The sequence below is a fragment of the Larus michahellis genome, chromosome 13 (assembly GCF_964199755.1).
Source record: "Larus michahellis chromosome 13, bLarMic1.1, whole genome shotgun sequence".
In the NCBI taxonomy this organism is placed as follows: domain Eukaryota; kingdom Metazoa; phylum Chordata; class Aves; order Charadriiformes; family Laridae; genus Larus; species Larus michahellis.
In genome coordinates, this window is record NC_133908.1 from 14,422,501 (window position 1) to 14,443,158 (window position 20,658).

Consider the following 20,658-nt stretch of genomic DNA (forward strand, 5'->3'; position numbering starts at 1 on the left):
CCCTGTTACCTCTGTGAATCTTTTTAAAGTCACCTGCAGGAGAAAAGAGAAGCCCCTGGAATGGGAAGGTGCTGACCCTGCATGGAGGGGGTCACATCTCAGTGCAGGGACCATGGGAGAGCACGGTGTGGCAGGAATGACTGTGGTATGGCAGCCCTGCCCTGAAACAGGAGATGAGAATACCCTGGGGCTGCTCCTGCGGGCACTTGGGGCCATTCAGGAGGCCCCGGGGACCCTCCGCTTCCTTCCCTTGCGCCCTTTGGAGTCAGACCCTTGCTCACTGCAGAGCAAAGCTGCCTTTGGTGAGGAGCGGGCACAAAGCCTGGATGTGAGGCATCGTCTCGGGAAAGGCTGCCAGCAAACCTGCCTGGTGCTGGGGGCTGCCCAGGGGTGGGTGAGAGCTCAGGGCCCCTGCTTAGGTCCCTGCCGGCAGCCCCCCCCCATGCCCCTCACAGCATCCCGGAGGGAGCTGTGCCTTACCCCGGCTGCCCCCGCACCAGCCAGGTCGCACCATGGCAGCCCCAAGAGCCGTGGAGCAGCCAGCTCTCCGAATGCTTAGTTAAATTCTATTTATTTTTAAAATTCTTGAATCTTCCTGGCAGGAAAATAGCATTTCCCTAAAGAGATTTTTCTAGTGGGTGAGCGAGGCTGGCAGCCTGAATCGAGGATCCCTCCTGTCTTCCCAACAGACTTCAGGAGCTGACATTGGTGCAGTCTTTGATTAAAGTAAGAACTTGTCCTCCCCAGCCCCTGGCAGGAATTTGCCCATATGGTCCCTCTCGCAGCGGCTGACGGTCCCTGGCACGAGGCCACCGCATCCCTCTGTACCCGCCGGTTACTCCGGAGCGGCCGGGGTCCTCTGAGGATGCCAGCCTACCTGGCACTGCCACGGGGAACTGCGGGTCCTTCGCAACGACATCCCTGCTCCAGGCTCCTCTGAGCCCGGCTTTACAGGAGGGGGAGGCTCCCAGCGGTGTCCCCACCCCGGGGCACCCTGCGAAGGGCCGGGGAGATGCCGCAGTGTTCATGGGCTCCCTCCCTTCTGCAGAGCTCTGCCTGCTCCAGCTGCTCCTCGGAAACCCTTTCCCAGCAGCAGAACTGGGGAGGGAGAGCAGAACAGCTCGGCTGCAGTCGGCTGCTCCGATGGCACCCCTGATCCATTCTCTTTCTCGTTTGCTGGGGCGATTTGGTGCTCGCTAGCATGTTGGAGACCGGTCATCACTGGAGGAAGCTGGCTGGGGAGCCGGTTTGTCTTTGGGTGATTTTGGAACAAAATGTGTTACAAACACCCTGGAAACGTCTTTGCAGTGATTCAGACCCAGCTCAGGAAGCAAAACTCTGCCCCGGTGGGAGCCAGTCGTTAGCGTTGTACGTAAGCCCACTTAGCATCCCTGGATCCCACGCTCCCAATAATTCATCCCTGATAACGTTTCCTTCATTAAATTTATTAACAATTAGATCTGAGCCATCCCCCCAGACGCGAGGTGTGCGTGCTGTGCTGGGGAGGCACGTTTTCAAGGCAAAACCTGGGGAAGAAGAAATGACGCAGGGTAGGTCAGGGTCCAGGACAGGCACTTGCCCCGTGTTTCCGATGCACCCTGCGGCACCCGTGAGGACCCAGGACTGCGTTTCCCTGTGGTGAGGACCAGAAACTCTCTGCAGCGACCCTGCCGCAAAATAAGGCAAAATCAGCTCCTCCTGGGTTAAAAGCATGGGCTGGGGTGACCCAAGGCGCCGGGAGCTGCTCGGCCCAGCCCCACAGCGAGGACCGGGTTTTTCCAGGCGCTGCTCAGGGTTTATGGACCTTCAGGGCAGGCAGGGAATTACCTGATGGGGTCGGGATCTTTTCTCCTGAAGCCTCACGTCTTCCAGCAGAAGGCCGGAGGATGCCGAGCGCCGCGGGTGGCTGTGTGCGCGGTACCGGTGGCCCAAGAGCCGGGCACATCCCCGCCTGGTGCGCTGGGTGGGGAAGACGGGCAGGGTTGTGACAACAGCAACAAATCCTCCTAGTCACAACATCGTCGGGAGCGCTCGCAATCACGGGCTAAGGCTGTGGTGTGTGCTAAATATAGAGCCCTGGTCCTCGCACACTTAAGGAAACAAATGATCTGATGAGCATCTTTCTGCTGAAATATGAGCCCATTTATTGCGCTAAATGGACGTGAAATGTAAATGTGAGGTTACTTTTCAGCTATTTCCAAATAATAATTAAAGCCTTTTGGGACTGCTCATTAGATGCATTTGCCGTGTGTGGGTGAGGGATCCCGGGGAGGTGCACGGGATGGATGGTGAGCACCAAGCCCTACAAAATACCCCGCTTGTGTTGCAGATCTGTGCCAAATTGTCCAGCCCTGGCTGGGACCAGTGAGCCTTGGCCATGGCCTTGTTCTGTGCCGTGGTGCCCTGAGATGCAGGTCTGCTCCCAGGGCTGATGCGAGTGGAGTTGGAGCCTCACCACTACCATAACCAGTGACTTATGGGACTCCTCCATCTTTGTCCTGTCTCACCCTCACCTCCTCGACCCACCTGCCCAAATCCCCAGTTTCAGCAGGGAAGCAGAGATGGGTCAACTCGTGCCGCACAGGAGCATCCTGCTTTGAAATCCTTTCGAGCATCCTGCCTGCGCCTGCTGTCCCAGGGGAGGGAGAAGGGGTCGGTGGTCATGGGGGTCCCCCGGGCTCGCACAGGGCACAGGTTGCTCCATGGCAGCTGAACGAGCAGTTTCTGTCTGCAACAAGCCCCCAGCGCTGGGAGCGGTGCGGAGGGAAGGCTGCGGCGGTGCAATGCTCTGCGGGCGCTGCGGTTGTTTGGGGCTGGGACATGTCTGGTCACCTGCACCCCGTCGGGACCCCCAGCTTCGCCCCCGCAGCTCACAGGTCTCTGCTCCCGCCCAGGTGAAGAGCGTGAACCTGTCGGACGGGGAGGTGCTCTCCATCCGTGGGGTGGACGGCGATGCCCTGGTGGTCCTGGCCAACCAGACCCTGCTGGTGGAGGGCCAGGTGATCCGCAGCCCCACCAACACCATCTCCGTCTACTTCCGCACCTTCCAGGATGAGGTGGTGGGGACCTTCCAGCTCCACTACCAGGGTGGGTGCCTCTCTGACATGGATGCGCGAGGAGGGGTGGGTTTGGGGGGTCAGTCCCGTGGGGCTCGGCCCCACCGGGCTGCAGGGGTGGAAGGATGCCGGGCTCTTCCGTGGCAGCCCAGCCGGGCTCCTGTTTTGCTGCGTGTCCATGCTCAGAGCATTGTCTGGGGTGGGTCGAGCGGCAGCCTGTGTTTTCCCCAGAGCAGAGGGTGCAATGTGCACCGATGTCCCGGACCCCCGCGCTGGCTCTGCTCCTCACATCTGCCTTGCCCCGTTTCTGTCCCCGTGCAGCAGCTCTTCCTGCACAGGCTCAGGCTGCAAGTCTATTTTTTTTCCTTGAAGAGCTATAAAAAATAGATGAGTTCAAGAAAATTCTTTTTGAAATAGAAACTGGGTCTGAGCAAAAGCAGTAACAGGTGGAGAAGCAGCAGCGTGGTGGTTTGTCGGTGCTCTGTGCGGCGAGGTCTCTCCGTGCCACCGTGGGCACATCCAGCGTGTCCCCAGCGCTCCCCCCCCGCCACCGACTGCAGGGTGGCTTGGAGCAGACAAGCCCTAAGCTCTGAAATGCTTCTGCTTGTTCCAGTGTTTATGCTGAGCTGCAACTTTCCCCGGAGACCTGATTTCGGAGACGTCACCGTGATGGATTTGCACTCGGGTGGAATTGCTCATTTTCACTGTCACCTGGGCTACGAGCTGCAGGGTCCCAGGGTGCTTACCTGCATCAACGCATCGAGGCCGCACTGGAGCAGCCCGGAGCCAATCTGCTCAGGTACGCTCCTCCTTAATTAGCCTCAGCGCTAAGAGAGACTGGGATCCCCAAAGAAAAAAAAAAAATTAGAGTTGCTTTCTTTGCGCCGTGTGTTGAATGCGGTCCCTGGGGGAGGGTGAAAGCAACGCCCAGCGCTGCGCGCAGCGCAACCCGAGGTACCGCGGGTTTGCACGCCAATGGCAGCAGAATCTGCTTCCTAATTAAGCGGAAAGGAAATTACAGATTTAATGTGTGAGCATATATACGTATACATAAAACAAAGCAAAGCCAAGCCAGGCAAGAGGTTCATGCATTAAAGAGCGCTGAGAAGAGCTGGGCAGGTATCGGGGGGGGGTGTTCATCCCCTTTGCTGTGCAGAAGCCCCAAGCGCGAACCCCTGCCCGTCCCCTTTGCCCTGCCCCGTCTCCTTGCCCGTCTCAGCGGGGCTGTGCTCTGTCTTGGCAGCGCCCTGCGGCGGGACGGTCCACAATGCCACCATCGGCCGCGTCCTCTCCCCCAGCTACACGGGGAACCAGTCCAGCAGCATGTACTGCGTGTGGGCGATCGGGGCCCCCCCGGGCCAGAAGCTGCACCTGCACTTCGAGAAGCTCCTGTTGACAGAGAAGGACAGGTGAGGATCCAGGAGCTGCTCGGGTGCTGCTGGCCAGTGGCGAGGGCTGTGCTGAGCCTGCATCCCTGCATCCCTGCATCCCTGCATCCCTGCATCCCTGGGACTGCGGAGAGCTTTGCTGGGTGCTACATCTACAAAGCTTGGAAGTTCCCAGATGGTCTCAGCTCTCCCACCTCGCACCTCCTGCCCTCCCGGTGCCTGGGGTGCGGGTGTCCCCGCAGGCAGCACCGACCCCAGCTCGGGATGCAGCACAGGGGAGGCTGCCAGCCAGAGGATGGTGGGGACGGGGGCAGAGAAAGTTCCTGACGCAGGAGAGGAGAATCCTGATTCAGATGTTCAAGCGCTCAGGAGGCAAGACGGGTCTTTGAGCCGAAAGAGGACCAGCCCCTGCTATCCCGAGACCCTGCGCTTCGTGCCAGGGGATCTTGCCGGTCTCCTGATCCCGCCGGCTGCAGGGTGACGCAGTGCGCTGTGTCACACCCCTCCTTTCCTCCCCCCGAACACCCGATGCCCGGCACCGCTCAGCACCGCGGTGCAAGAAGCTGCAAATCCCCCGCTATCCGCATCCGTAACACAAAGCACACACTTAGGGTGCTGGCGCTTGGGTTTAAACAGCATTAACATTCAGTCTGGTAACAGGCAGTAAAGCAGGTTTATGGCTTGTAGTAAAATCAAAGAATAAAGCCCCTGTTTATGACACAGTAAAAGAGACTTATCTGGTTGGTGAATTTTTGTTTGCACAATTTCTTTAAAATGCCGTATTCCAGGATCACCAGAGAGCGGGCGCTGGCGAGGAGGAGGGGCCGGGTGATGCTCTGGGGGGGACGACGTGGGGACACTTGTCCCATGTAACGTGCGGTGTCCTCCCGTGCAGGATGGTGGTGTACAGCGGGGACACGAACCAGTCCGCCGTCCTCTACGACTCGCTGCGTGCCGACAGCGTGCCCTTCGAAGGGGTGATCAGCGACGGCTCCTCCATCAGGATCGAGTTCCTCGCAGAGGAGCCGGCGGCTGCCACGGCTTTCAACATACGCTTCGAAGGTGATGTGCTCTCATTTTGGTACCCCTAAGAGCAGCAGGCCGGCCTCAGCCAACGCTCTCGGGACATTTGGGCAATTAACAGAGATAAGGCTGTAGAAAGGGTCTTGGCTGCCCCCCGCCGCCAGCAGACCCGGTGCTCCACTGTGGCATTGTCCCCAGGTCACTGTAGGCACACAGGGCAACCCAAACCTCCCCTGGGGCTGGACTAGCTTTGGGGAACAGGTTTGCCTAGCAAGAAATAGGAAAAGAAATAGCTAAATGTCATTTATTCCAACAGAAAAGTTTGTTGGTAAGCTGAGTGTCCACAGGACTCATCTGAGCCTGCCGTGGGGCAGCCCTGGCGCAGTGGGTGCCTTGTCCAGGATGGGGCCCCTCCAAACCCCAGCTGAAAAGGCCATCGGTGCCGTGGGAATCACACAGCCTGCAGTGACCCTCACCACCAAAAGCCCACTCTATTCCCTTCCCTCAGTCCCTGTAGTGCTGGGTACTGAGCCCACGCCAGCCGCGGGGACGGGGGCTGTCCCAGCCCCTGCCCTCCCTGCAGCGCTCGCTCACCCGTCTGCCTTCCTCCAGACCCACCAGTGGCTCCTCCGGGGACTGGCAGGGACGGGGCACTGGGCAAGGCCCGGCAGCTCACACAGATTTGCTCCAGTTGTCATTTAAGTGCGTCCTGCTGCCGGGATCGGTCCCGCGGGAGCCCCGTGCCTCTGAGCAGGCTCAATAACGCGCAGTAATCCCAGGGGAGATTGCTCAGCAAATACAGCAACTGGCAACACAGCGAGCGTGTTACTGATGCTGGTACACAATGGAAGTGGGGTTTGGTTAAGCCTGCGTGGCTCAGGGCAGATAAACTGTTGTTAATCCTAATTGCCTGTAAAATACACCGTGGAAGAGGCCATGCGTGCACGGCGGGGATGGAGGGAAGGGTTTCTAGCTGGGGACGGAGGCAGAGCCCGGGGCTTATCACCCCCGGGGCCGAGGGTGTGAGGAGCAGGGGAAGGCAGTGCTCCCCCCAGCCAGCCCCTGTGGCTAACGGGGAGTTTCTCTTCCAGCCTTCGAGAGGGGCCACTGCTACGAGCCCTACATCCAGAACGGGAACTTCACCACCTCCGACCCCACCTACAACCTGGGCACCACCGTGGAGTTCACGTGCGACCCCGGGCACTCCCTGGAGCAGGGCCCCGCCGTCATCGAGTGCGTCAACATGCGGGACCCGTACTGGAACGACACGGAGCCGCTGTGCCGAGGTCAGTCCCCGTGCTGCGGGGTGATGGTGGGCGGCGGGCACAAACACCCCTGGCACCCCTGCTGAGCCCTGCCTGCCTCTCCCTCCCGCAGCCATGTGTGGGGGGGAGCTGACTGCCGTGGCTGGGGTGATCCTGTCCCCAAACTGGCCGGAGCCCTACGTGGAAGGGGAGGACTGCATCTGGAGGGTCCATGTCGGCGAGGAAAAGCGGCTTTTCCTGGACATCCAGCTGTGAGTAGCCCAGGGCCCCGGTGTGTGTCTCTGCCGTGACAGGGCTCAGCCCACTTCACTGCAGTATCCCTGCTCCCCTCGCCCCAGGGACCCACGCCTTTCCCTGTTCTCCCCCTTGGAGCTTTCCTAATCCTCTATGATGTACTCAGCATGCAGGGGGAGGTCCAGGGCAGCACTGGGTGCTGCTCCTTGAGTTCAAAGCGCTGTTATACCATCCACTGCGGTAGTTAATTGCTCCCAAGACAGCTCCTTGGGAGCACAAAGTCGTAGGGAGCACACGGACACACGCAACTGGGAGTGACACACAGCACCATCACGAGCTGGGTTCATTTCAGGGCTAGGAAAGCCTAGGGACATCCATGAGCTGGAAACCTCGGCTTGGTCTTTGGGCTGAATGGGATACAGGCAGTACCAGGATGCCTAAGGGAGGGCAAGGGGCAGGGGGAGGCTCTGCCCGGCCCTCAGTCCTGTGCCCTGCCTTCTTTTCCTTGTGGGACCAACCTGTCTTCACAAAATGTGTCCGTTCCCCTCCTGACAGCCAGCCCACTCCTGTGCCATTCAGCGACACGGCACAGAAAGCAGCGGGGAGCAGGCACCGCAGCACTCACTGCACGTGCCGGGGGTTAGAGGGGTAGGGGATTTGATGCCAGGCTGGAGGCCCTTGGCGTGATAATGCTGCCGATGCAAAGGGAATCTCCTTCAATGCTATTTTGGGTTTTCAAGAGGAGGGCATGTTTCAAGTAGGGCTTAGAGTCATAAGGATTTTAAAGCTTTTTCTACAGTAACAAGTCGGAGCTCCCAGTGCACCTCTCCTGGCTTTGTGGGTGCTCGGGCTGAGCAGAACTGGAGGCCAAGTGATTTGAAGTCATCAGACATAAATGTCACTGAGAAAATCATGTTTGACAGAGAGCAGAGATTTACTACAAATGTCAGCTTGCCACGGGGATTAGCTGGGCGCCTTCCAGGAACATTCTTAATAAAACGTTTGGGGATCAGCTCAGGCGTCTCCAAACAAGGCTGAATTAGATGCGCAGGGCAGGGGTGCCGCAGTGACCGAGTGTCTCCTGGGCCCACGGGTACTGAGCACGTACAGCCAGCCGGATCCTCCCCCGTGCGCAGGAGTGCAGGCTTGGCTGGGAAAGTTACTTCAAGCCTCTAACATGGTGGAGGCTCCTCCTGTGGGGCTGGGAGCACCCTGGTGCTCTCCCCCTGCCCCTCTCCCCCATGGGGAAGGGCAGGACGTGGTGTCCCTGCCCCAAGCCCTTGCTGCCCTTCCTGAGACGCCCGCTAGCAGAGTGCTGGGTGCTGGCCATGCTCCCCAGCACTGGTGAGCCACGCTGGCACGCAGGATGAGGCAGGGTGGCAAGCAGGGGAAGGTGATGCCTGTGCCCATCCTTGGGGTTGATCCCATCGGTTCACCCACGCTACCGCTACCAGCACCGAGCAGGCAGCCAGCGGTGGGGGCTTGCAGGGGCTGCAGAGGCAAAAGAAACAGCCTGGCAGCAGGGATGGCAGCCCCGGAGCAATATTTCCCCCGGGGATGCGCAGCCCATTTGCCTGCCCTTTGCTTGGGAGCGAGGAGAGAGTCCCTTGTCCCCTCCCGGCCGGGGGGCAGCCGCATCCCTGCTGCAACGGGGGTGGATGGAGGCTGCTGCCGGTGCTGGCGCTGGCTCTGGAGCAGGGTTTGCTGCCTGCCCTGCCTGCCCTGCCCGCCCGGCAGGACGCCAGCCCTCCCCGCTCCGCTTCCCTGCGCCATCCGCGGGCCGCCACTGCTCTCTGCTGGCCGCGGCCACCGGCGCTGCAGCAACGCGTGAAGAGGCGGGCGGGGGGGGACACAGCCGCCGTGGGGCTGGGCTTTTCCACGCCGTGGGGCAGGGTCTGGTGAAGCTGGTGTCACCCCACCGCGGAGCTTGGGGCCGCCCTGCCCCACGGAGCCGCCGGCACCTCCCCGGCATTCGGGGCGGCGGGCGAGGGCTCGCTCCCTCCCGAGCCACCCACCGCTGCCGGCGGGGAGGAGGGAGCCTGGGCGAGTTATGGGGCTGCCGTTTGCCCCCCAGCACCGCTGACCCACCCAGGACAGGCCAGCATCACCGTGCTTGCCCAGCCTCCCTGGGGATGGGGACGGGGACAGGGACAGGGATGGGGACGGGACGCGAGGCAGGTTCGCTGCACTGCAGCGCCGGGGCAGGTCGCCACCCGGCTGCTCCTTAAGCCCGACACTGTCGTGTCCTGCCTGGGCTCCCTGCCCAAGCTGCTCTCTAACCAAGCTCTCCTTTCCAGCCTGAACCTCACCAACAGCGACATCCTCACCATTTATGATGGGGACGAGCTCACCGCCCGCATCCTGGGGCAGTACGTCGGCAGCAGCGGTCCCCAGAAGCTCTACTCCTCCAGCCCCGACCTCACCATCCAGTTCCACTCAGATCCTGCCGGGCTCATCTTTGGGAAGGGGCAAGGATTCATCATGAACTACATAGGTAGGGAGAGCGGGGTGCTGGGTGCCTCCCCTGCCACTGCAGTGCAGGTGGGGACCATGACACAGCCGGACCAGGTTGTCCAGGTGCCAGGTTTGGAAGCAAGGAGAATGTGACTCCTCTCCACATCCCACCGAGTTCCTGCAGAACCCCCCAGCCCCACTGCAAGTCTCTGGGTCAGTCAGTTCTGGGGTGTCCCCGTATGCCTCCCCTCTTCCAGGCTGGCAAGAAGGCAGTGGCATTTTCGGTCCCTGTTAGCCCCGGTCTGCAAAGCAGAACAGGGAAAGAAATTGCTGGAAACAGGGTTGCAGGATCCCCGCCACGCACACTCCGTCAGGCATGAAGCTGATGGTACTGAGGCACTGCAGCGAAGTGTCCTCCTAGGAGAGGTCACGGAAGCCAGTCCCCAGGTGGGCTCCTGAGATGGATATTCCCGGCTCACAGCTCCTTGCTCCAGAGAGGCTTAGACTACGTCTGGAGATGTCTGTTCACATCGTCCTTCGGTACAGCCATGTCTGCTAGACCGGGGCGGCTGATGCCCAAGGAAGGCACAAGGACTGGGAAGGGCGCTTCTTCCCCGCGGCTGCCTGCGGCCTTGCTGCCTGCCTCTCCTCTGACCCGTCTTCCCCTGCCAGACTTCTTCCAAGCGTGTTTTCTTTCCATTGCTGACAGCTCTGGCTAGGACAAACAGAGAGCAAGCTGCAATGCAGATCACCTGTGAGGCTGCAGGTCCCATCCCGGGTGCACTGCAGCGCACGCTTGGCGCTGGGCACAGCGTTTGGTGGGCACGGGGCTGGGGGGAGCAGGGCAGAAACCCCTCACCGGAGCAAACCAGGCATGCCGTGACCGCGGCATCTGAGGAGCAGGACTGCTCCTCTCCTGCGCCTGCAGCCAGAGCTCAGCCTGGTGTTCCCGGGTTGCTCCTTTTGTCCTGACCCCAGCAAAGGTAGTGCCCTGTTTTCATCAGCACAGCTCTCCGCCTGGTTTTAGGGTCAGGGCTGGGGAGGCTTCAAAGAGCCCCCGTTACCCACTGCTGCCCCTTCCCTCTGCCCGGGGATGCCACCCGTGGACAGTGCTGCCAGCTGTGGCCCTGCTGTTTGTGGTGCATGGGGCTGGAGAGCTCTCGGGGAGCGACAGGCATTCGGTGACGAGCCGTGTGTCCACGTGCGGTGGCTCCGCGGAGGGCTGCGCCGTGGAGTCTCGCTCGGTGGGTGACGGTCAGCATCTCTCTTGGCTGCAGAGGTGTCCCGCAACGACTCCTGCTCCGACCTGCCCGAGATCCAGAACGGCTGGAAGACCACGTCGCACACGGAGCTGGTGAGAGGGGCCAAGATCACCTACCAGTGCGACCCGGGCTACGATATCGTGGGGAGTGACACCCTCACCTGCCAGTGGGACCTCAGCTGGAGCAGCGACCCCCCCTTCTGCGAAAAGAGTAAGTGCCCCGAGCAACGTGCTGCTGTCCCCATCGCATTCCGGTGACCCACACCAGTTTTTAACAGCTGCTGGTCCCCGCTGCCCCACTCAGACGCCTTCTTTTCCCCAGTTATGTACTGCACGGACCCGGGGGAGGTGGAGCACTCGACCCGCCTCATCTCCGACCCGGTGCTGCTGGTGGGGACCACCATCCAGTACACCTGCAACCCCGGCTTTGTGCTGGAGGGCAGCTCTCTGCTGACCTGCTACAGCCGCGAGACGGGGACGCCCATCTGGACCTCGCGGCTCCCGCACTGCGTCTGTAAGTTCCTCCTGCCCTCCCGCAGCCCGGCTCCTCTGCTCGAGGGGTCCTGGGAAGCCCTTTCCTGCAGACGAGACCTTCCCTAGCTTCGCGGGGTGGGGCAGAGCTTTGAGCTACGTGAAAGCGGGATGGGGTGAGATCTCAGGTGCTTGCCCGCTGCCTCCCAGGCTCCTTCTCTCCCTCGGCAGTCCAAGCCCTGGGGCTCACCCCGGGATGTGTTCCCTTTCAGCCGAGGAGTCGCTGGCCTGCGATAACCCAGGACTGCCAGAAAACGGCTACCAAATACTTTATAAGCGCCTCTACTTGCCAGGAGAGTCCCTGACGTTCATGTGCTATGAGGGCTTTGAGCTCATGGGGGAAGTTACCATCAAATGCATCCTGGGCCAGCCGTCCCACTGGAGCGGACCCCTGCCCATCTGCAAAGGTAACGGCGTGGGGTGGCTGGGGGGGACATGGGGGCAGCCACAGCCTCGGTCCCCAACCCGGGCCAGCCCAGGGACCTTTGTCTGGCTGCAGACTCCCGGCGGTTCTCTAGCTGGGAGTGAAACTCATCTGAAACCTGGGTGCTTTTCTGGATTTGTGCTGAGCGAGCTCTGGTGACCCGGGGAGGGGGAGCAAACCTTCCGGCCACCATGCTGATGGTGTGGGCCATGCAGGGCGTCATCTGCTTTCCTTGCTTTGTTGCTTCCCATAGTGGTTTGCCCAGGCTCGGCAGGGATGCTCTCCTTGGGGACCCACTGAGATGGGAGAGCTCAGCCCCGGGGAACGCCCTGGGCACTGGGATAAATAAGGGTTTAGTGCACTTTCTGGGCACAGGACAGTCCTCCCATCGCCACTAAGCTTCAGGGAGGAATTGTTCTTAATTACTACTTAATGGGACTACGTGGAGACCTTGTCTCTTGGGGAACAGGGCTCTCTGGAGGGTACCACCGCCCCAGGCAGAGCCGTCCTGCCGGTGTCTCGCTTGCCCAGCCCGCTCAGTCCCATGCCATCGCTTACAGAGACAGAGAGTTTATTAAAAACCACAAGTTTGCAGCGTGGCTTGGGGCCAAACGGGGCAGGGAGACCCCGGGCCTGGGCTGCCCGCGCAGCCAACAGCTGCCGGCACCCAGTCAAACCCAGTTACATACCGGTAACTCTCCATTTCTCTTCCAGTGAATCAAGACAGCTTTGAACATGCTCTGGAAGGTGAGTGACATGCGTTTGAGCCCCGCGCGCGGCCCTCAGCCGGAGCCTGCGTGGAGCCCGGGAGGAGGGAGTGGGGGAGCAGGGGCACAGGGGGGATCACAAGGTGCTTGCAAATGCCACCATAACAGATCCTGTCCTTTTAGTAGCAGAAGCTGCTGCAGAGACATCGCTCGAGGGGGGAAATATGGCCTTAGCCATATTCATCCCGGTGCTGATCATCTCCCTGCTGCTGGGAGGAGCCTACATCTATCTCACAAGGTTGGGCTTGCAGATGGGCGGGGGGGCCGGTGGCAGACCCCCATGGTGATGTGGCTCAGCATCGCCGTGCCCTCGCTGGCCACACGCCCCAGGCACCGTCCGGGGGAGCCGGGCACCGAGCTCCCGCTCCGGGCTCCCTAGGGCGCCGGTGGGGAGCTGGGATGGGGGGGACTTGGGAGGACGGGGCTGGCCGTGCTTTGCTCTGGGGTGGTGCCGTGCAGCCCAGTGACTCCGGCGTCTCCCCCGCAGGTGTCGGTACTACTCCAGCCTCCGCCTGCCCCTCATGTACTCCCACCCCTACAGCCAGATCACGGTAGAAACGGAGTTCGACAACCCGATTTATGAGACAGGGGTGAGTCCTGCTGCGCGCTTGCCTCCCTGGGGACCGTCCTGACGGGGAAGCGGGGGTTTTGCCGGGCGTGTGGCAATAGGATGAGTCAAGCCGTCCTGATGTGGGCGCACAGAGTAACGGGAGGCTCCGTCCCTGTCTGCGTCTCCAGAGGGGCTGGGGGGGCTCCAGCAGTCGGGGGAGGCAGAGGGGGCTGAGGGTCCAGGCTGGGAGGGCACCATTTCCGCGAGAGCAAAACAACGCCCAGGGCCTCTCTTGCCGCCCGGGAATGGGGAATTATCCTGAAACGCAGCTGCTGCCCTCAACTGGCTTTTCCTGCTTTTCAGGAAACGAGAGAATACGAAGTTTCGATATAAGGACAGCGGTAAGAGAGTCTCCGGCTGCGAACTTAATGTGCTCTCATAGAACTTCCTCAGTAACTAATCCAGAGACCACGTGGAGTTTGGTTGGACCCCTGGACCTGCTGTTGTCTTTCCTTTTGCCTCTTTATTGAAGATTTTACTGTTTTCTTCACTGTATTTATTCTATTTAAACTGCGATAGGTGTGCTGCGGAGCCCCGGGCGCAGGCAGCAGCGGGAGCTGGGGCAGAGCTGGGTCCCGGCGAGGGCCGGGATGACGTGGGGGTACCCGCTGTGTCCCCCGCCCCCGCGCGGTGGCACATCCCCCAGCACTGCCCACGCACACGCAGGGGGATTTTTGCGGTTTCTGATGTTGTTAAAAATTAAAAATGTCTCCATTGCAAGAGCCTGCAGTTGATTGCTGGGAGCTGAGGTAGGCGCAGGGTTTGCCGCAGGGTCCTGCCCTCCCCATCCCGCAGCTCCCGGTTCCCCTCGCCCCCAGTGGGAGCCGCAGCTGGGGGCTCAGGGTCTTGTGTGCCATGGGTGCAGGGACAGTCCTCGCTGCGGGGAAGCGGACTGTGGCTCAGGAAAGCTGCCGGCCGGTGCGGAGCCCCGCTGGCCGTGCCCGGGGAGCAGGGGACAGCCCGGCACGCACCAGGTACATCCCGCTTTCTTTTCCCGCTTTGCTTTGGATGCTGGAGAGGCAGCAAACCAGGACTTGCAGCTTTACGGAGAAGCATTAACCAGCGACCCCCCCACACCCCGCCCCAGCCTGGGAGCCATGGGAAGCCTCCCTGGGCACAGGGAGCGGAGCGGCCGGCATCCCTTTGCTCACACCAGTCATTCCTCTTTCATAACACTTACCGTCACCCTTGCCAGGAAAACCCCGGTCCCGCTAATGGCCAGAGGTCGCCCCTTTTCCCCCCCCGGTAGCATCTCAGGGTAAGCAGGACGGACTGGGCTCCCTGCCACCGCTCCTGCCAGCTGCCGAGATCCCCTTGGCCGCAGGAGGGTCCAGCACCCGCCCCGGTGTGCGGGCAGCCGTGCTGGCACAGCACCGGGCAGGGATGGGGGCATCGCAGCCCTGCCCAGACCCCCCCTGCGTCTGCAGCTCCCACCCAAACCCCCCCGGGACTGGCACCTTGCTGGGCAGGGGATGGACAAGGGGATGAAGGTGGAGATGTACTGGGGAAGGAAAGGCAAGTAGACAGCGTGGCCGGGCTCCAGCGTGGGCGACCAGCCCGGGGGGGAGCAAAACAGGCAGAAATCAGCCCATCAAAGCTGGTCCCACCCCAAGCGAAACCCAGTTCGAGCCTCAGCATCCCCTGCGCGCCTTCGCTGCCTTCACCTCTGCCAGAGCCGGACACTGGCGGGGCTGGTCCCACTCTGTGGGGACACAGACCCCCAAAAGGGCCATCTTCTCCTCCGCGCTGCCACCCCTCCAGCCAGGCTCTGGGGGCGGGGGGGAGAGAGAAGCCGCCGACGTGTCCTTGGCTGCTGGTGTCTTTCTTTTGTCCTTGTAGAACTGCAATTGTAACCACGGGAGGCTGGTTTAGTTTCGGGATGGTTAGTGCATCTCTGCAGTGTACAGCTGAGACTTAGTTTTTTTCCTTTAAAAACAATGAATGTGTGTTTGTAATTTGTAAAGGTTAAAAAAAAAAAAAAAAAAAAAGAAAAAAAATGTGCCAAAAATGTACTAAGCATTTCATTTCCCTTCATACATGTCTGTTTTTATAAGAACAATGTGAAAATTGCTGGGATTAAATATTTTTGAACATGATAAAATACTTCCGTGGGAAGCTCTAGCGTTCACTATAACCTCAATACAAATTGCTCTGTATTTTTAAATGCCTGAAATAAGTTTGCAGAGACCTGAACGGCAGGCAGGCCCACGGCGCGGCCGGCTGCAGGGGCTGCGGCGCTGCAAGAGAGGGTGAGCGCTGGGGACATCGCACGCCTCGCTGCGGGACGGTGACCCGGTGCCTTTGCCTTGGCTCTGAATGTGGCTTCCAGGGGCCAGATCCTGCCCTGGTGCAACCCCATGGGGTCCCTCCTGCTCCCGTGGGAGGGAGTTGGCCAAGCACTGCTGGGACACAGGGTGAGGTGGCATGGCCCTGGGGACATCTTTCCTCCACTGGACGCCCTGTGGGACCCAACACCAGCTCCCCCCCTGCCACAAACCCAGCCTTATCCCTTCCCGGAGCACTGCCCGTGCCAGCCCAGCAGTGATGCCCCGTGGGCTGGGTGAGGGTCTGGGTCCTGCCCCGAGGCACTGGGACACCTTTGGACACCCATGGCCATGTCACAGAGGATGCGCAGAAGGTTTGGGGGAGCCCTGCTAGCACAGCCCCGCAGAGCAGGGGGCCTCTGGGGACCCATCCTGCCTGTGCCCCGCTCGCCGATGGCTGCCCGATGACCTGTGGCTGTCACACGGCAGCTCCTATGGGGCACGTGGCAGCTGGGGCAGGGTAGCTCCCCAAAACCCTTGCCTGCCCCCCGTACAGCTCCACGCTGTCTGGCACGGCTCGGGAAGATCTTGCAGCTGGGTGGGAAAAATCCCTTTGTGTCTCCCCGGGAGCCTCTCCACGCCCGGCTCCAGCGGGGGCTTGTCCCTGCCCCTTGCCCACAGGAGTTTTCCCCCCCGAGCATCCCTTCAGGAGCCAGCCGGGCCCTGGCACGTGCCTGGGGAGTGGGGAGGATGAAAAGCATCAGGAGCGTGCAGGGCAGGGTCCTGCCCGGGGGGACCCCCGGGTGCCTGCGGGACAGGTTCCTGCTATCCGGGAGCATGGTGGCAGGGTGGCGGATGTCGCCACCTTGCCAAGGAGCAGGGCCACTGTGAAATGCCGGGTTAAATACCGTTTCCCGACACCTGCAGAGTGCCAGGTTACCCTGACAATGGCCAGTGGGGAGGGATGGGGATGAGGATCCCACCCAGCACCCTGGGAAATGCCCTCTCTTGGAGCATCCGCTGCCCTGCCAGGAAACCCGGGGCCTCCTGTGCATCCCTGCACCTCCCCGCACAAAACAATAAAATAATCCTGCACTCTGAAAATGTGCTTTTAAAAAAGGTTATGATGCGACACAAGATAATAGCTTCATGTAGCAGCTGTCAGGCTAATGCACTGGGCGGGGGGCGAAGGAGCCAAGGCTCTGATGTGGAGTATTCCCGGGGGAGGAAGCTTGGGTTATTTTTGGACAGAGATTGCAAGAGAATTAAAATGAAGGGGGGGGGGGGAAAAAATGTCTTTATGCTGCCATTCTTCCTCGGTGACGTAAAGCGGGAGCCAATCTCTGGCCTCACGCTTTGTGCTGTGGATTAAGCTTTGTCTGGGCGCAGCAGCCACAGCCATTCCCCGCCTCTCCCCTGCGGAGAGCCCGAGCGGGAGGACGCAACGTGCTTGTCCCCCGGCAGTCATGTAGCCGAAGGACCCCCGTGCCCACCCACCCGAGCTCGGGGACACCTCACCTCCTCTCCAGCCGCGTCGCAGGGCGGTGAGGCAGAGCATCCCTGCCCAGCCCCAGGGGATGCTCTGCCCCGGCGCAGGGGGCTTGCGCTCCCTAGCAGGATTTCACGCAGCCGTTTGCTGGCTGCGTTCCTGCTCCTTCCCTGATCGTGGGGTTATTTTTCAGCAGGAACAAAAAGCCGGTTTTGGGGAGCCGTGCCGGGGATGGAGAGCTGGGGCAGCAGCTGGCCCCCAGCCCCTTGGCTCTGCTAAGGGCTTTGCTCAGCGCCAGGAGGCTGGAACCGGCCACCGAGTGCCCACGGTCACTGGTGTCAGTGGTGACACAGCCCTGGGGCTGGTGCTGGCATCCTCCAGTGCAGAGTCGGAAAATAGCAGCAGGGTGGAATACGACTAAAGAGCAAAGAGCTGGGGGGCCACCGGCCGCAGAGCAGCACCCAGAGGCAGAAACGCTGAGGGAGGGGTGCAGGGCTGCGTGATAAAGCCATGCTCAGAGCATCCTGCACGTTGCCTGGGCACAAGCTGCTCTGGCAGGGACTCGGGGAACAGGATCCTGCGTGGTGCGGGTCTCCTCGGCTCGGGGAGCACAGGGACGGCCCCTCCGGGAGCACCATCCCAGCTCCAGCCTAAACGCTCCGGGAAATCCTGGCCTTGGCAGAACACGAGCGCAGTTTTGGCTGCAGCCGAGTCCTGGCAGAGGCTCGGGGAGGACACCGGGCGGTGTCTGCCCCAGGAGCTCAGGAAAAGGGAGAAGGAATCACCGGAGCCAGGAGGCTGCCACGCAGACAGGGCTCCTGCCAGGGTGTCGCTGGCAGAGCCATGCCAAGCACTTCCCAGGGCTGCTCCCAGCCCTTCTGCTGTGTAACAGTTCCTGAGCCGGGTGTCGCTGGCAGAGCCATGCCAAGCGCATCCCAGGGCTGCTCCCAGCCTTTCTGCTGTGTAACGGTTCCTGAGCCTGCTCTCGCTGACTGTTTGTCCCCTGCCAGACTCTTGCTGTCCCTGCCCGGAGCCCAATGACCCTTTCTGATGCCCAGGTGCCAGCAGGGGGGCCAGGCTCTGCCCCAGCAGCAGCACTCCATCCCGCAGCTGCCCCTCCATCCCGCATCCCGCATCCCTGGGCGCTGTGGAAGCAGGGGCTGCAGAGGCAGTGCTGCGGGGTGGGTGCTCGGGGCGCTCCCCCCAGCCTGCAGCGCTTCAGGGGATCCCAGCTGAGCCATCCCAGCCCCTGCCCTGACTCACAGCAATGACATCTCCCCTGAGCTCCCCGGCTGGGTGAATCACCCGGGCCAAACGGGAGGAGAGGAGTTGATAGGGCAGAGGAGGGACCTGAGGAGCAGAGGACGCTGGCAGCAGGATTAACCCTCGCAGCCAGCCCCCCAGAGGAGCACAGGGCAGAGGCATTGGGTCCCTGCACCCTCAGCATGGGACACGCATGGCATGCGTGGTGCAGGGTGTCTCTGTGCTGCATGTTACGGGCTTAGCATTACTGGAGGAAACGCACAGCAGGGAGTCAGGATGAGACCCCCGTCCCTCAGACCCCTTGCCCCTTCTCTCCCCCAAGCTCTCCGAGCTGTGGAAGGCTGCACAGCAGATCGGTTTCTGCAGTGCATGAAGTGTTGAGAAGGGGGTTGCTGCGCTGGAGGGTGAAGAGAGCCAGGCGACATCCCAAAGGCAGAGGGAAGAGAGGGACAGCTCGTCCTGTGGAGAAGAGACGAGCGGCGGAGCTGAGGACCAGGGACTGGAGAGGCCAGAGAGCAGAAGGCAGGCAGAGGGGAGAAAGGATGGGAGAGTCCAGAGCCCAGCGCTGAGAGCCAGCAGAGTCTGTGGCTGCCGACAGAAGGATGCGCCGTCTGCCAAGAGCGGGCAGGAGGTGCGGGCTGAGGCTGGGAAGGGTCTGGGAAAGAGCAGGAAGGAATAAACTCACCCTCCTTTCACCCGGCAACATGCGGCGCTGCCAGGGCCCTGCAGGAGCAAAGCGGGGAGAGGGCTGGGATGGGGAATGTGCTCGTGGGAGCAGGGAAACAACAGGAGAAGACAGGAGGCAAGAATGTGACAGGGCAGAAAACAAGGTGCGGCTTGCTTAGGTCTGCAGTAGCCGGGGATGAGGTTGCTCCAGAGCACGGACACACACCTGAGGGGCTGAGCAGAGCCCTTCTTTCACTCCTAAAGCCCAGCTCGAGCCGTGATGGTGGCAGACGGGCAGGCTGGCTACCTGCAGCACGCAGGGAACCTGCGAAACAAGGCAGGGCTTCCCCCGCGCTGGGAGCGGTGACACGTGTCCCACGCAGCTCCACGTGGCACCCTGCCACAGGGCCAGGGCAGCGCTGCCAGCGCTCTGCCCGCACCCGGGCTCTGCCCACTCTCAGCTCGACACGGCAGCTCATCCGGCACCAATGGGAACGGTGGAGGGAGGGCTGGAATTTTGGGGCCCACGGATTTGACAGTATTCCCTTAGGTGAATGGGAAAAGGGCTGGGGAGGAAAAAAAGGAAGAAGCAGGCAGCAGCAAGGCTGAAGACAAACTGTTCCTCCACCAGCACCTGAGTTGATAAGGGACACCCCAAATTGCTAAAAATTTTACTTCCTCTACAGCCAACTGGCAAAGCTGCTCTCCTCTTTTCCATAGGGCCAAAGCGTGGATGTGTGCAAGGTCAGCTTGGAAAGGGAAGGTTTTGTCAGCCCTCTCAGGCTGGTTGAACTGGTTGGAGCCCAGTGTGTGTGGGGCTGGCTGCGCTCGCAGTCTGCTCCAAGCGCTGAGCTGCTGCTCTTAGACACAGCCGGGCACTGCCAGGGCATTGCAGCTCCTGCACCCGCTGCCTGTGGGCTCTCAAAGGGAAATTCCAGGAGCTGAAGCTCCTATGGCCCAGGAACCTCAGCCCTGACAGAGGGAGGAAGCGCCACAGCGCAGCGGGAATGGGAACAGGAGATGCCAGCAGACAGGTTGTCATTTACCATCCGAGGGACCTTCCTAACTGGAAGGGCAGGAACTGGCTGGGGGGCGGGTGGGGGCACTCAGACACTTCTGCCACCCCCTGGGAGTGCCCACAACCCTGGGGGCTGCCTCCCCAGGCATCTGCATCCATGGGGCTGCATCCCAGGTGCCCCCAGCCCCCCAGGACAGCATCTCCTGTATCCTGGCAGCCAGCACCCCCGGGAGCAGCTTCCCCCCACCTCAGGTGCTGCAGCACGCCCTCACATCCTTGCTGAGGCATCCCTGGCTGGCTGCATCTCAGGCACTGCCTCCCTGGATGCTCCTGTCCCCTGCATACCAGATGCAGGCATCCTTGGGGACCAGCAATCCCTGCATCCCGGGTGCTGCATCCCTAGGTGCCTGCATCCCTGCAGCCAGTACTCCCTGCACCCCTGGAGCCAGCATCCCGCACATCCCAGCTGCTGCATCCCTAATAGTCTGCGTCCCTGGAACCAGTATCCTGTCTCCCGGGTGCCTGCATCCCTGTGTGCTCCCACCCCTGGGGCCAGCAACCCCCGGGGCCAGCATCCTCTGCATCCTGACTGCTGCAGCCCCCAGCACCTGTATCCTCGGAGCCCGTTTTCCCTGCACGTCCTCCTGCATCCCCCTCGGTGCCTCTGCACCTCCTGCATCCCCGCTGCTGCAGCCCCAGACGCCTGTGCCCCGGGGGCCCGTGTTCCCCGCCCCGCTCCGTCCCGGGGTGCCCGCAGCCGGGGTGGATGCTCCCCTAGGGACCAGCACCCCCCCACCTCTCCCAGCCGACCCCCAACCCCGGGGTGCCGCAACCCCGCCCGGCTGCGCGGTGAGGGGGCGCGGCGCGCCGCCCCGAGGCCGCGGCGATGGGCGGGGGCGGGCGAGCGGGCGGTGCCTCGCCCGGGGCCCGCAAGCTGCCGGCCCC

The 20,658-nt window shown here is 61.6% G+C and overlaps 1 protein-coding gene across 2 annotated transcripts in view; it reads left to right on the plus strand.

Moving 5' to 3' along the window:
* SEZ6L (seizure related 6 homolog like) overlaps positions 1-15,128 on the plus strand; it is a 48,808-nt gene extending 33,680 nt beyond the window's left edge. The window contains exons 4-17 of one of the 2 annotated variants that reach the window (XM_074606233.1): positions 2,895-3,087; positions 3,670-3,855; positions 4,300-4,465; positions 5,340-5,506; positions 6,559-6,753; positions 6,845-6,983; positions 9,264-9,460; positions 10,698-10,892; positions 11,004-11,195; positions 11,425-11,619; positions 12,351-12,383; positions 12,527-12,641; positions 12,891-12,993; positions 13,317-15,128. In XM_074606233.1, coding sequence (XP_074462334.1) covers positions 2,895-3,087; positions 3,670-3,855; positions 4,300-4,465; positions 5,340-5,506; positions 6,559-6,753; positions 6,845-6,983; positions 9,264-9,460; positions 10,698-10,892; positions 11,004-11,195; positions 11,425-11,619; positions 12,351-12,383; positions 12,527-12,641; positions 12,891-12,993; positions 13,317-13,346 — 2,106 coding nt within the window. In that variant the 3' untranslated portion in view covers positions 13,347-15,128. The remainder of the gene's footprint in view (positions 1-2,894; positions 3,088-3,669; positions 3,856-4,299; positions 4,466-5,339; positions 5,507-6,558; positions 6,754-6,844; positions 6,984-9,263; positions 9,461-10,697; positions 10,893-11,003; positions 11,196-11,424; positions 11,620-12,350; positions 12,384-12,526; positions 12,642-12,890; positions 12,994-13,316) is intronic. The other variant, XM_074606231.1, reaches the window with a different exon arrangement.
* Positions 15,129-20,658: the final 5,530 nt, after the last annotated feature.